At 41.7% G+C, this 13684-nt stretch overlaps 1 protein-coding gene across 3 annotated transcripts; it reads right to left on the reverse strand.

The window, feature by feature from the left end:
* Positions 1 to 3788: 3788 nt before the first annotated feature.
* LOC109641501 (protein zyg-11 homolog) lies at positions 3789 to 13330 on the reverse strand. 3 transcript variants are annotated; one of them, XM_020105994.2, is made up of 14 exons: positions 13131 to 13330; positions 12138 to 12303; positions 10650 to 11449; positions 10305 to 10445; positions 9938 to 10114; positions 9599 to 9663; positions 9230 to 9329; positions 8932 to 8982; positions 7392 to 7553; positions 7232 to 7276; positions 6689 to 6889; positions 6552 to 6604; positions 5848 to 5914; positions 3789 to 5586 (listed from the first exon to the last, which is right to left on the reverse strand). In XM_020105994.2, the coding sequence occupies exons 1-14, from the start codon at positions 13131 to 13133 to the stop codon at positions 5548 to 5550; spliced, it is 2070 nt and encodes a 689-aa protein (XP_019961553.2). In that variant the 5' UTR covers positions 13134 to 13330; the 3' UTR covers positions 3789 to 5547. The 3 variants fall into 3 exon arrangements, with proteins under 3 accessions (XP_019961553.2, XP_019961544.2, XP_069367692.1); XM_020105985.2 differs by having other exon boundaries at positions 5848 to 5945; XM_069511591.1 differs by having other exon boundaries at positions 5571 to 5914.
* Positions 13331 to 13684: the final 354 nt, after the last annotated feature.

Genomic DNA, 13684 nt, shown 5'->3' on the forward strand with positions numbered 1-13684 from the left:
ACAATCTGGCACTGACTGAGAGTGGAGCTGGTGAATATATACTGGGCTTGATTGCAGGTGATGAGGAGCAGCAGTGTCGGATTGTGAGAGGGTGTGGCTTGGCTGGCAGATGAGGCAGAGGCGGAGTCCATGGAAAAGTACTGAGAGGTGGAAGGATGGGAGACTGACTGAGAAGTGGGAGGATGGGTGACTGACTGTGACAATAGCAGGCGGTTCTAATTCATGCTAACACAGTGACACAGATGGGATGACAAGGGATACCCACAAGTCTCTGTTTCATGATAAAAATTGGCATAGTCTCTCACAAACCATGCAGGTTCTGTATAACAGCTGAATATGCTGTTAACAGTATATACTGAGTAATATACTGAACTAACTGGATGAATTTCAATGTTCTGCGCTTTTTACACCCACACAAGTCAAAATCACCCTGTATGGAGGCACATGTATGAAATGTGCTCGGGTGCACAGAGACAAAAGCATCAGTTCTGCCTCCAAAGGCAACTCCAACACAAATCACCTCTCAGTACAATGTACTGTGTGAAAGCTTGGGGAGAAGTGCTCTGTGTGCACTACAATACAGACACCAACTGGAACAGCAGCTTCCCACATCTTCAAAAGAACAAAATCTACAATTCAAATGATGGAGACTTTTCGGGACATTTGCTTATTAGCTTTCTTACCAAGAGATGAGAAGGTTAATATTGTCCTCTCTTCTGTGTGTACGGTAAATATGAGACCACAGTTAACAGCCAATCAGCTTAGCTTATCATGGAGAATGCAAACAGGGGGTGACAGCAAACCTGGTTTGTCCCAAAGGAAGGAGAAATGCCCCCACTAGCGTATCTGAGGCTCAGCATTTACAGATCTATATCTTATGTGTTTATTCCATATAAAAATTAAATCAACTGACTGTGAGTATCTGAGGAGATAAGAAGAATGTTAGTACCACGAAGTATTAGGATCAAATTGATGAAGTTTTGAGAGATAATATAAGAAATAAGTTGTTATTGAAGAGAGTTATGATATTGTAAAAATAGATGTAATTTAACAAGAAAAAAGTCAATATTATGAGAATTAAGTTGTAGTTGAGCAGAAAGCCATGAAATAATTAGAAAAAATTAGTAAATTAACAAGACAAAATATTACAAGAATAAAATCATAAGGGGGTTATTTCGAAGTTTTAGAGCTGCTTGCATAGAGCTTTCTCCTCCTGCCTCCAGTCTTTATGCTAAGCTAAGCTAAACAACCGCTTGCTGGAGCTTCATATTAAGCACTAACGTTTATGAGTGGGGTATCACTCTTCTAATCTAACTCACCATATTTCTTAAAATGTTACAAACAAATTAACTCATAACTATAAATAAATGCTTTAAGATGACATATTGTATTCATACTAATGGGTTTTCTATTGTGCTTGATAATGGATGTTTGTTTTTTTATCAAGTATCCCATCATTCATCAGCTGGGCTGAGGTAGTGGTCAGGATGTGCTTCAGGTTAGGGACGCACTCAGCCAGCAATGGTAACATCAATTGCACAGCTGCGTCTGTGAGCCACTTCAGTGAATAGACAAGCTATTGAATGCAGAAGCTCCTACAGCCCTGTGTCCTGCCTCTGGTTGTTTAACTCATATACTTTTGCACCATTGTGCACATCGACTGAGCTGAAGGCAAAGTGGCAACTATAAAAACACCCGCAGATGAGAGATGTGACATTAAGTAAGAGCGGCTCTAACCGACCGTGTTAGCCCTCTGACACATCTACTTAAAAACACACTCACTCACACTCACATACACATATACACACATGCAAACAAAATGAAAGTCCTTTAGTCACGGAGCAGTTGAATGACTTACACCAAAGTTAAAGATGAGGAATTTATTTCCAGTGCTTTGGATATTGAGAGTCTATTTCTGTTATTTCATGAAAAGGTCATTGTTAATCACTGCCACATACGGATGCAGCACCAAATTACTGTCAGTCCAATCCAAACCAGCCAGAGCCAGAACAGCAAGGAACTACTGCAACTTATATTAAGTTAATCACATTTAACCAGTGTTCACACAAACCTGCAAAATGCCTTGTTTTCATTACAGGCCAAGAATAACTTTTCAAGAGCTTTCTCCAATTTCAATCGTACAACTTTTCAATCATTATTTCCTTTTACTATTATTTGTCAGCTGATTAATTTCAAATCCATGAACCTATGTTACATATTATGTGTGATTCGTAGTGGACTTGATATTGAAAATCCCTCCTTTGGGAAAATGACTATTGATTGACAGTGAAGAGTGCCCCTGCCTCCACTTAGCAGACAGGGGGATGGTCTTAGTGTTGTTACATATCTGCACACAGGCTCAGGGCCCTGCCAACTCTGTATCCTTCCCTAGCAATAAAAGGTCATTTAAGAGGAGATGGTACGTCCTTTTATGTGTCACAGTTCTGCCTGGAGAAGTGTTTTTTATTTTTTAGCTTTATCTTGTTATTCAACCTTCCTGCTCTTTAAATGTACTTTTCCCCCTCTTTCTGTCTCTGGGTGTTTAGAAGGTTAGCGGGTGTCTAATTAGCATCCAAGTCAAAAACCCTTTAAGTTGACCTCAGGCTCTGCACTGGGGCCTGGTTAGTCTGCAGACTGAGCTGCAGAAAGACACATGCACTGCAGAAACTGCCTCACACGTGCACACACTTCACAGCTGGAGATGCATTGCATTGGTGTATTCTTGGGCCCATACTGGTTCACAATTGTGTTATAATCCATTAGAGATGGCTGCATGAGTGAGATAACGGGATGCTTACTTACACTAAGCTCTAAGTCAAACCCAGCACAATCAAATTTCAAGCCAAGACAGCGAATCTGCAAATTGGTCTGTGTTATTTTTGCTCAAACAATCGTGGAGCATGAAAGGGTCTTAAATACCCTTTGACTCGCTCTATTCCCACATGACTCCCTTGCTTTTTTTAAAATCTCGTCTGAAGTTATTTTTGGTCATAAGTTTTTTTTTTGGTACCTGTCAGTTTCCATATAGGCATCTCTATTTCTGTATTTTTCCAGTGCTGAGCTTCTGTTTAGAACTTAACAGTAAAGTTGCACATTTTGATAAGTATGCTGATTATGTTTATGTCTATTTGTTTATGTACAGACAGTGCTCCCTCTGCTAAGGATCGATCGGCTTTTTTCACCTGAATCTGTTTGTTCAGTTTCAGACAACCCTGGAGTTGTTCTGCTGTGGTGTTGTGCTTTCCTATGTGTTTCAGGTTCCTGTAGGCGGAGTCAGACCATGGTAATCAGCAGGGATGTGGCACACCTGTGCTGACCAGTATTTAAGAGTGCTGCAGACTGGGCTCCGATCTCTCGGCCTTCACCTGGTCCACCCACACATGGACATGGCCGCTGCACAATCTTGATAATTGTTTGATTCGTATTTTTATATGCACACAGACACCACTGACCAGAACACTTCAACTGCTGCACTTTGTGAATTTCCTCCTTACTTGTTACACAATAGAGCTGATTTATATTTTTTATACCAAAAACGATCTCCATCAAACTTAGTGGAAGGGTGAGGATGGATCGTGTCTTGATTTTAAAAATCTGTCATATTTAGCAGGCTTATATTTATTGGTGTGTACATTTTGGTGCAGATCCACTTTTTTCAGATTTTATAAAATTATTTGGCCTTCCCATGAGAAATCATATACGAACACTGCAAATCTTGAAAAGTTTATTTTACGTGTATACTATAATCTTTTATTTTGGTCCATGTCCAATCCACTTACATGGAGAAGGGTTTATGAACTATACTGCAGACAGTAGTGAAAGAGATTCATTGGCTTTACTTTTGGGGAGCTGTCATGTCTTAAATCTTTATATACAGACTTATATACAGAGAAAAAACACCAAGATGTTGTTTTAAGGTGTGCCAGTCTATTTCTGCTAGTACTTGCTAGCGACCAGCATACAGAAAGTTGCTGTTTCAGCTAAAACAGTCTATTACCTAACTGTGGTTTTCAACACTTCAATTACAGATTAGAGAGGTGATGGTATAGTTGGATTTTGTTACAGAGCCAGGACTACAGTATCCATTCACAACTAACTGAGCTTCTTGTGTATCACCTGTAGGCCTGACAGTGGTATCAGTCTTCTGCTCTTACACCTGACATGAAAGCTAAGAAGCACATTCATCAAAATGTCCGAACTAGTACTTTCCTTTATTTCCTCTCTTGTCTATTTGATGCAGTCTTTCTGTTTCGTATGTCACTTGAATATTGATGAGCTCTTTGAGCCACAGACAGAAACTTTAGACCTGATTAATGTGATGCACTTTTACACCTTTGGCTCCTCTGTTCACTTTACCTCCTCATTTGCTTTTATATTTTTCCACGTAAACAACTGAAACCAGGCTCAATCACCCTACATGCTGTGGCATCAGCTGCAGTCTGTTGGAAGCATTGCAGTTTTCCCACACCTCTCACGACAATACCTGCTCACTGCAACATTAAACCACGTCCACTATGAGGCACTTGACCTTTGACCCTACAGGACTGCCACAGTGAATTTAATGTTAAGGGGTTGAAGAAGTTGTTAAATGCTGACACTGGATCAGTTTACGCAGCATTTTCCTTTATCATAGCCCACCACACTGCAAAGGCAATGACCTGACCTGGCTGAATCACGGACTTGCCATATTCTGTTAAACATATCCCTTTGAATTCCCTCAGGGGATTTGACACTTAAAAGTTGGAACAAGGTGATGCAACTCAAATATTCATGTGAGTTTGTCATCCACTTTTCAAAGGGAATTATTAATAGGCCAACTTAGAATAGACGCTGTAGATACCTGGGAGCAGTTCTGTCTTCCAGCTGTGTTACATAAACTATAGTTAATTCATCATTTCACCGGGAGAGAGTGAGGAACAGAGGGATTGGAGATAAAAACATATTCCCAAAAATGAGGTTTTATAGGGGGCCCTCGGTACAGACAAAAGAACAGGATAATGTTGTTTCAGTATTTTATAAATCATCATGTATGATCTTTAATTTATACATCTAATTACTTTTTTCTTAAGAGCAAAACAACCCTGAAGCTATGATACTAAAGCACCCTCTAGTGACAGGTTTAGTATCCACAGCACAAGATGGTGTCAGAATTCAGTTTATTTGGAACAATTAACAAAACGCAGGCATTTTTACCTGACAACAAATTCAACTCAAAATAGTGCAACTAATTTGCATCTCTCTGTAAGGTTTTGTTTTTTCTATAGCAAATATATACAGTATATATACTATTGTTTATTCAATTAAATATCCCTCATACATCAGTATCATCTGCTGTATATGCAATCTTATGTGTAGAACTGCTCAACACCTAAAATCAAATCAAATATTTTCTTTTACACTGTTGTCAATCACTTCAAGGCCCCTTCTGGTTGCTGAAGGCCCCTGAGTGACTCTGGTGTTGCTCTACCATCCGTAAGATGCTCTCTGATAGTCCTTTAATGTCGCCGTGTATGTCAGGATTGGCAGCCAAAGCCTTCAGAAGTTCCGTCACGCCATCTTTCTCCAACATGCTTCTGTAATGTGACGCTAGAGGATGGTGGAGGTACAAGAAGATGAGAGATGGATAGGACCTTACCCCAAAACCACCTAACTGTTATTAAACCAGATAGCTCCATTTGAATCAATGTTACATTAAATAAGATGGTATATTCAATGGAAAGTAACTAAAGATAATACGATAATATGCTCTGTTTTATATCTGTATGGGTCATAAACAGATATCCCCCTTTGTGTTCGCCATCTTCAAACCTCTACTGGGGTCTCCACAGTAGTGTTTGTGCATCTTACTGTTTTGACTGCAGACCAGATGTATGGCCCAGACTGCCCACAGCTGCACTCCCGAGGGCTGACACGTCTGAAGCAGAGGACAGAATGGATGGAATGACCTGAAATCAGGACGTTTGCTGAGATTAAAAGGCAGAAAAGAGTAATTCTTCACATTACATCATTATCATTTATTTTGTGCTTGAAGTACCAGACGGTCGATTTTCCATTTTGGCCTCAGTGAAAAATGGGTTAGCTGTACTGTCACTTGAGGAAACACATTTTTAGTTGGTTTCTTGTGATTGTCTGAGCTTCCTGTAACACTAATGCTAGTGTTCCCTGGGAACTCAGCAGATATTCAAATAAAATGATTCATACAAGGGCAGCTGTCCAGGATGTACAGCGTCTCTCAGCCAATGTCAGCTGGGATAGGCTCCAACCACCCCCCACAACCCTCAAAGGATAATCGGTATAGATATTAGATAACTCAAACAAATAATAACAATCGTATTTAAAGTAGTCAGTGTTTCATTCAGTGTTTATATATAAAATCAGCAACGACTGATGATATGTTAGAGTGCTACAGAAAGAATATAGGATGTATAATTGCTGAGAAAGTGAGCATTATGCAACCTACATTTGACGCTGAAGTGCAAATGTATTTACAGGTAAGGTGACTGCTCCTGAAAAGCTTTACTTCTGTTCTGTGCAGTTTGCTTTTTTCTTACCTGTATGAGACCATTTCTCTCTCCAGCTGGGTCCATGTCATTATGGAAATGTGCTACAAGGAAAGAGTGACAACAGTGAAAAGAGGTGAATTTTATTGTCCATTAAAAGAAAAAAACGGCAAACCTAAAACTCATACCAAGTGCTTCAGTATGGTGGCACGGAGCTCAGTGTCCAAGGTCCAGGCCTCCAGTCTGGAGGTGAGCTGCGCAAGAATCCCTCCGGCAAAGTAACGGACCCCGACCTCCACCTGGGGGTCCCGCAGGATGGTGAGGATGTGTTCCAGCAGATCCTCCACCAGCAGCTCCGACTGCAGCTCCTCCACCTCTGCTATGTTGTTCTGAAACAGAGACAAACCATAACAGCAATGACAGCAACAATAATGTTAGGGGTATGGAAGCTATTCAAGAAGTGTTTTATGTTAGATTGTCTACAGATTAACAGACTGTTAATCCTACCAGCAAATTAATTAAAACTATTTGGGGGTACTATAGCAAAAAAATGCTGCCTGTTAGTATTACATCCTAAAAATAATTTTATTTTGTTTAGTCCAAAGTTAGTTAGTCCAAATAAGCAATAAAATTAAGACCATGGAGTTCTTTGGCACATACAGCAAATCCAAAATCCAAAGAACACTTTCACAACTATTAACAGAACATTCACACACACAGAGAGAACCCACCAGTAGGCCAAGCACTTTTTGCTGAATGGAGGGTTCAGTGTAGGTCTGTATAAAAAAAAAGGCACAGCATACAAATAAAAATGTTTGTGTGTCTCTGATGCTCCATGAAGGCGCATTTTCATTATGCATATATCAGTTTATTTTTTTAGGGCTCCTCTACCTCCAGAACCTCCTCGTACAGCTCCAGGCCCTGGCACTGAATGAAGTTGTGGGCTGCAGTGGCCATCTCGTCCGTCAAGTTCCACAGAGCACTCAGGGCAAACTTCAGAGTGGAGTCCACGACTCCCACCATGGCCTTCTGCTGCACGATAGCCAGCAGCTGCTGTGGGACGGAGACGAGCAGAAGAGAAAACATGAGGCATGAGGGGATTATAGAGATGTGATGATAAACAAGAAACATCCTCTGGTAAGGAGGTGGGCCGCACTGAATACAACTTGCATTAGTTGAATAAAATGAGTTAGATATGAACATGTGGCACCAGACACACATAAATGAAAATCAGAATTACTGCCTGTGGTTGTATGCCTCCACCAACCAGTGCAGTTTCAGTCTACATATTTATTTTTCCAGACCTCATATGAGGTCACCGTAACCTTTGACCAACAAACTCTGATTATTTAATATGTGAGTCTGAGCTGTGTCCAAATTCGGGGGATTCCTCCTTCGGGTGCGACAGCAATATTCCAGAAGTCCCAACCGAAATGAACAGAGGCTTTCCACGATCAGCATCACTGTCTAACCTTTATTGCTATTGCCTAGCAACAGAGCTGAAGTTGAAGATGATGAGAAAGTTTTAATGCCCTTTGATTTTTTAACATGTGTACTGTTAGCTGTTCAGGTTAGGTTGAAGCGTGAGACTTAATTACCACTTTGAAAAAACAGTTTGTCACTGAAGCAGAATGAATCCTGGGATAGGTTGTGCGTGAAGGATCCACCTGTTGGAGCCTTTCTTTCTCAGGGATGTAAGGACACATTTGTCCTCCATTTGAATGAGCCTTCGGAAGGGGACAGTCTAGTTGAGACACGTTGACACAATCGGTCCTCAAATGCAGCCACTGAAGGATGTAGCCTCTGAATTGAAACAGAGCTAATGTTTTTTTAACTTTTGTGCCAGATTTGAAAGGATTATTAGGTCAAAGGGACATTGAACTTTGACGCAAGACCATGTGTCATCCTTGAATTCAAGTGAATGTTTGTGCCGGATTGGTGCCTCATATATAAAGTTCACAAGAACATGCGGCCACCATGACCTTGACCTCAAAAATCGAATAAATTCTTCTTTGAGTCAGACTGAATATTTGTATGACATATGAAGAAATTAGCTAAAGCCGTTTTTGGGATATCATGTTCACAAGCTTGGGACGGACGACCTGAAAACATTTTGCCTCCAACCACTGGCTGTCGCCAACATAGAGGCATGAAAAGTGAATCACAGATCAGCTTGATTACAAACACATTGAAAGAAATTGAGGTGTTTGAATAATTCATGGAAATGGAGTTGGAGCTCAGGGAGCAATGGGGTGACTGTGACAGTGAGTGTATAAGTATAGTCTGTACAGTAGGTAATGGAAAATATAGCAGGGGAGAATGACAGAGCGTGAGTGAGAGAGGGATCTAGAAATACACTCATGCATATCTATTGCTAAGATGGGAACGCTGAGTACGTATGAAACTAAATACCCTGAAAATGGAAATGTACCTTCATAATGAAGACGTCCTTGCTGAGCTGTGCAGTCTGCCCTGTGGACAACTGCAAACAAAACAAACAGATGACAACGCCGCTGAGCTTCAACCACCTTTTTAAATGTCACACAAGAACAAGTAGTACTTTTATCTTACAGGGGAAATTGACCCCGATTAAATAAGAGTAAATGAAAGTATAAAGTTGGCTGTTGTAAGTGGTGTCACAGAGGCACGGGAGAGCTCAACAGAAGGGACAGGTGCCACACTATTTCCCTGCAGCAGACTAACACACGGTAAGTGAGCAGAGTCTTGACCTTGGCCACCAGGACGGAGATGACAGCCACAGCCATCCTCTGCAGGGTGGGATCCTCGTGGCTGCTCAGCCAGTTAATCACCAGCGTGGCTGCTAAATACCTGAACCATGATAACAGCATGGGGTATAAGGAACACAGTATTACAAAAATATAGCAAAAATCTTCACACAAGCTTCAAGAAAAGGGTCTGGACTTTACATCTGGAAGCACTATTTCTTTTGGCACTTTGACTTCAAGACAAAACATATTTTAACTGGATCAAAATCGGCTGGAAAAACAAGTGTCACGCTTTTACTGCAGTGATTATCTTGGCTACCGCGTGACCGCAGGCTCACACGTAGCACATATAGCGAGTGAAAGTAAACTAACTTGTCAAAAGGGACATCCTGCAGGATGTAGTCACTGCAGAGAGCCAGCAGACAGTTTTTCTGCACCTGGAGAGAAGAAGTAATTCATGAATATTGAAGAATCGCATGGGTGAAAGAAAATATATGAGTTCATGTGTGCATATGTTTTTATAGTGGCTATAAATACTGTGTGAAAGTGGCAGAATGGGAGCTGTATTCAAGTGCAACATTTAAATCAGAAAATAAATCAAATTCAGTTTTATGAAAAGCAAACTGGTAGCAATTTCCTTTGTCACAGCTTGTTAAATTTTCCTGCTGTTGTGTAACTTCATGGTGTCATTATGGATGTGAAGCCCCCGACCTGCTGGTGGCTGGGGAAGGTCTTCATGGCGTTTAGCAGCTGGGTGATGGCAGCGGTGAGCAGGCTGACGGGCATGGCCTCGGCCAGGTCCTGGGTGGTCAGGTTGAATGCACATGCAGTGGCCACCAAGTGGACGTGCAGAGAGGTGGGGTGGGTCTGCATCGCGCTCAGCACCAGCTATGGGAAACAGACGGCCTGTGTCAACTGTGTCACAGTTTGTTTGAATACATGGGAATTCTCTTTGAGAAGCTGAACCCAAATAATTTATGCTTGAAAAATGACTGAAAGTGATGAGCAAAATAGCTTTACATTTTTTAACCTCTAGTCGAAATGTTCTCTGGTCATGGAACAAACTAAACCACAATACCTTCAGCATATCCGGCCGTGGTTTGTCGATGTCTGTGGTTAGATTGTAGAGATGGACGAGGGCCTCTCGTATGAAACACTCCCTGTCTCTGTACCTTCTCAGGGCCTCACAAACCTGGTTCTCATTAGCCTCTCCGGTTACCTGAACACACACAGCACATAAGCAGCGTCACAGACATGGAAAACACACTGTGCATATTCAGCAAATATAAAAGAAAGAGTTTCAACTCAAATGGGAAACATATGCAAGCTTCTGCATCTATTCATGACATTCAGAGTGTCGTGGCATGTCACAAACAACAGTAGGACATCAGCTCTGTGCCCAATGCTCATACTACATCCTTACTTTTAGGTTTTCCTGTGAAGAAAGGACGTCACAGGAGCTAACCCCGGTGGCTAGCAGGCCCAAGAAGACCAGCCCACCTCTGGCCTCCACAAATGCTCGGACTGCTGCTTCCATGACTCTCTTTCGCCCAGAGATATCAAGAGAAATGAGGGAAGGAAGAACCTGGGGACTCCCCTCCAGAAGCTGCTGCACCGTCTCCTCCCCATCTCTCCCATCATTGCTATCCATCGCAAAGTGGTCATCTGAGAAGTCCAGATGCCTGAGAGCGTGAAGCTGGCCGAGGACAAAGAGCATCCTGGCAGGTGACATATCCAGCTGACGCAGACAGTGGGCGATTAAAGACCTCAGGGTGTTCTTGCACTGAAGAAGTGCTGTGAGCTTTGAGACAGCACTACACGAGATATCCAGTGTCTCCAACTGAGGGAGAGTGCAGATATCCTCCAGGGCAGGATCAATCAGGTCCGTGTTGGCCACGATTAGTGTCCTCAGGCCCTGCAGAGAGCTGAAGCCAACTCGGACCCTTCCATCTTCCTGCAGAGACCCCCAGTCCAGATGCAGCCCGTTGAGGGACAACCTCTGCAGGCTGGACCTGCACTCCAGGTTGGCAGCAAGGCCTGAGATAATGTCAGCCCCAGTGATGCCCCCAGAGACCCAGGAGGCATCTAGTTCCTGGAGGCGGTGAGGGCAGAGAGCTAGGTGGAAAGCCTCTGTGGAAACGGGGCAGCAGCGGACGGAGGCTCGGCGCAGGCGGAGCTCTTTAGAGTTTCGGAAAATCCCAACAGTTGTGTCATTCAGTATCCCTTGTTGGGAGAAGCAAACAGAGTGATGTTGTAGGAAAAGGTAGCATCAGTTTATCCACATTTATGTTTGTGGAGAGAATTTTCCCATCAACTCAGCCTGGCATACAGTACACTGTGAACCAATACATGACATGATGACGGAGTGACAAATGTCGCTATTCTTCCATTTTATAGTAGAAAAAATTAATTTTATTTTATTATTATTATTATTTATGTAGATTATCTGCACATTAGCCACTGCTCAATCTATTTAGCACTATTCCTGTTTGCACTGCAATCATATATTGCAGTTCATATCCTATCTACACTATGCCTTTTTGACTGTGTTGTGTACTAATATGTCACTTGAGTTTTTGTTGTGTACTTATTTGTTGTATACTTCAATGTTTACGCCTGGTTCAGAGAAAAACTGCATTTCAGTCTTCAATCCTGTCTATGTCCTGTATGGCAGAATGGACAATAAAGTTGACTTTGACTATGCATAACATTTCATACATATACACAAATACAGTATACATCCTCTCTACATTTTTACTTATATTTTCAACTGTAGGGACAGGTGTATGTTCTGTACATATTATCTGTATTTTTTATCCAATTAAATTCTACTACTGTCCTGTAGCAGCTGCTGTTTCCCTCCTTTGTTGAGCCCAATGTTCCTGGGGCCTTTTCCGTCCTCCTCACCCACCTGTGGTTGCCATCTTACGAAGCAGCTGGTCGGCCATCTCCTGTGGGAAGAGCGGGGCCCAGGTGAGGCACATGGAGCCGTCTGCTCTCCTGCTGCACAGGGAGTCCAGGCTGCGACACACCTGAGCCAGGCAGAGGTCGCACAAGGCCTGGGGGCTCTCAGCATCCTGGAACACAGGTTATAAGAAGGGTCATTCCACTAATCACATATTGTAGAGCAGCAAGTACAAGTGTATCGATCTTAAAGGGATAGTTCACCCAAAACACTTTTGGAGTTTCAGGGGAAAACAGTGTTGCAGCAGAATCCAAAACAATTTAAGTAACTGGTGGTCACTTCCTTAAATGTAAAAAAACAACATAAAAAAGATAAAATGCCTCCATAATGCTCCTGTGGTGTCATCTCTGTAAGCCCTGACATTCAAATTTGACTCCAGCAGTATGGTGGCGTTTTATGTTTCTGTCTGTTGTTTTTATATGTTTGAAGAATTGATCCCCAGTTACCTCAATTGTTTTGGATTTGGCTGCAATGCTGTTTTGTGGAATCAAACACTTCACCCACCCCTCCATTGGCATAGTGATGAGTAGATAATGAGTGAATCTTCATTATCCCTTTAACAGGTTAATTTGCTCAAAAATGATGAAATTAGATTGAATTTCTAATTTCTACAGGGTGTATTGCAGGAGAGGTTCTTGCTCTTTGTTTGTTCTCAACACATTTGTAAAGCAGTGCAGACTTTCTGCTCAGGCCTCTGCAGATCCACAGTGACACAGGATCTCCCGCTGCAGGTTTCTAATTTTATCCACAACAGACGAAGCCCCGCACACGAGTAAAGCCCGTTTAAATCACCTAATCCTGCAGCTCTGTGCAGGACGAAGTGGACAAAAGCAGTTGGTCCTTTAACGCAGTGTGCGGGTTAAACTTTGGTTACTAACACAAAGGGCACGAGGAAAAAAAAAAACTACAGTTTATTTCAAAGGGAAGAGTCAAACTCACCATGTTTAAAAAGTAAACAGTCGACTGAGAAGAAGAAGAAGAAGAAGAACAGACCCACGTCCTCACGCAGCGTTTAAATCAAAAGATGCCATGATTAAAGTCATTTATTCCCCTTTAAATAAAATAAAAATTATAATTGATTCTGGTGTTTTCATTAGAGTCGTTGCTGCTGCTCGTCCAGCGTCAACTGTCACATTATGACCGCCTCCTATTGGTCAGTTCACGTGACGTCACCGCAGGCTTGTCTGAAGGTATCATTTTTTTCATTGTGCACATTAACTCTTTCCAAAAATATAAAACTGAGAGCCAGTATTAAAGAAGTATTTTCTGTGAATTAAAGTTATTCACTTATTATTGTTCATTATATTGTGATTTTCCCTTTATTTATTCCTTTTTTGTGTTAAGAATTAATTTAACTGTTTTTTATGCTATTTCATATTTTATTTGATTGATCTTGATTTGTGAAATTGGACTGTATTGTCTATAAATGACTGATTCTCTACACATTGTGTGTATGTTTTGTACAGAGGCAAATAATGTGACTGAAGAAAAGT

Source organism: Paralichthys olivaceus, chromosome 16 (assembly GCF_024713975.1).
Source record: "Paralichthys olivaceus isolate ysfri-2021 chromosome 16, ASM2471397v2, whole genome shotgun sequence".
In the NCBI taxonomy this organism is placed as follows: domain Eukaryota; kingdom Metazoa; phylum Chordata; class Actinopteri; order Pleuronectiformes; family Paralichthyidae; genus Paralichthys; species Paralichthys olivaceus.

Coding starts and splice junctions, on each gene's coding strand:
- LOC109641501 (XM_020105985.2), bottom strand. Junction 10,446..10,649: donor CTTCACAGGAAAACCTAAAA/GTAAGGATGTAG, acceptor GTGTGTGTTCAG/GTAACCGGAGAGGCTAATGA. Junction 7,554..8,931: donor AGGACGTCTTCATTATGAAG/GTACATTTCCAT, acceptor TCCGTCCCACAG/CAGCTGCTGGCTATCGTGCA.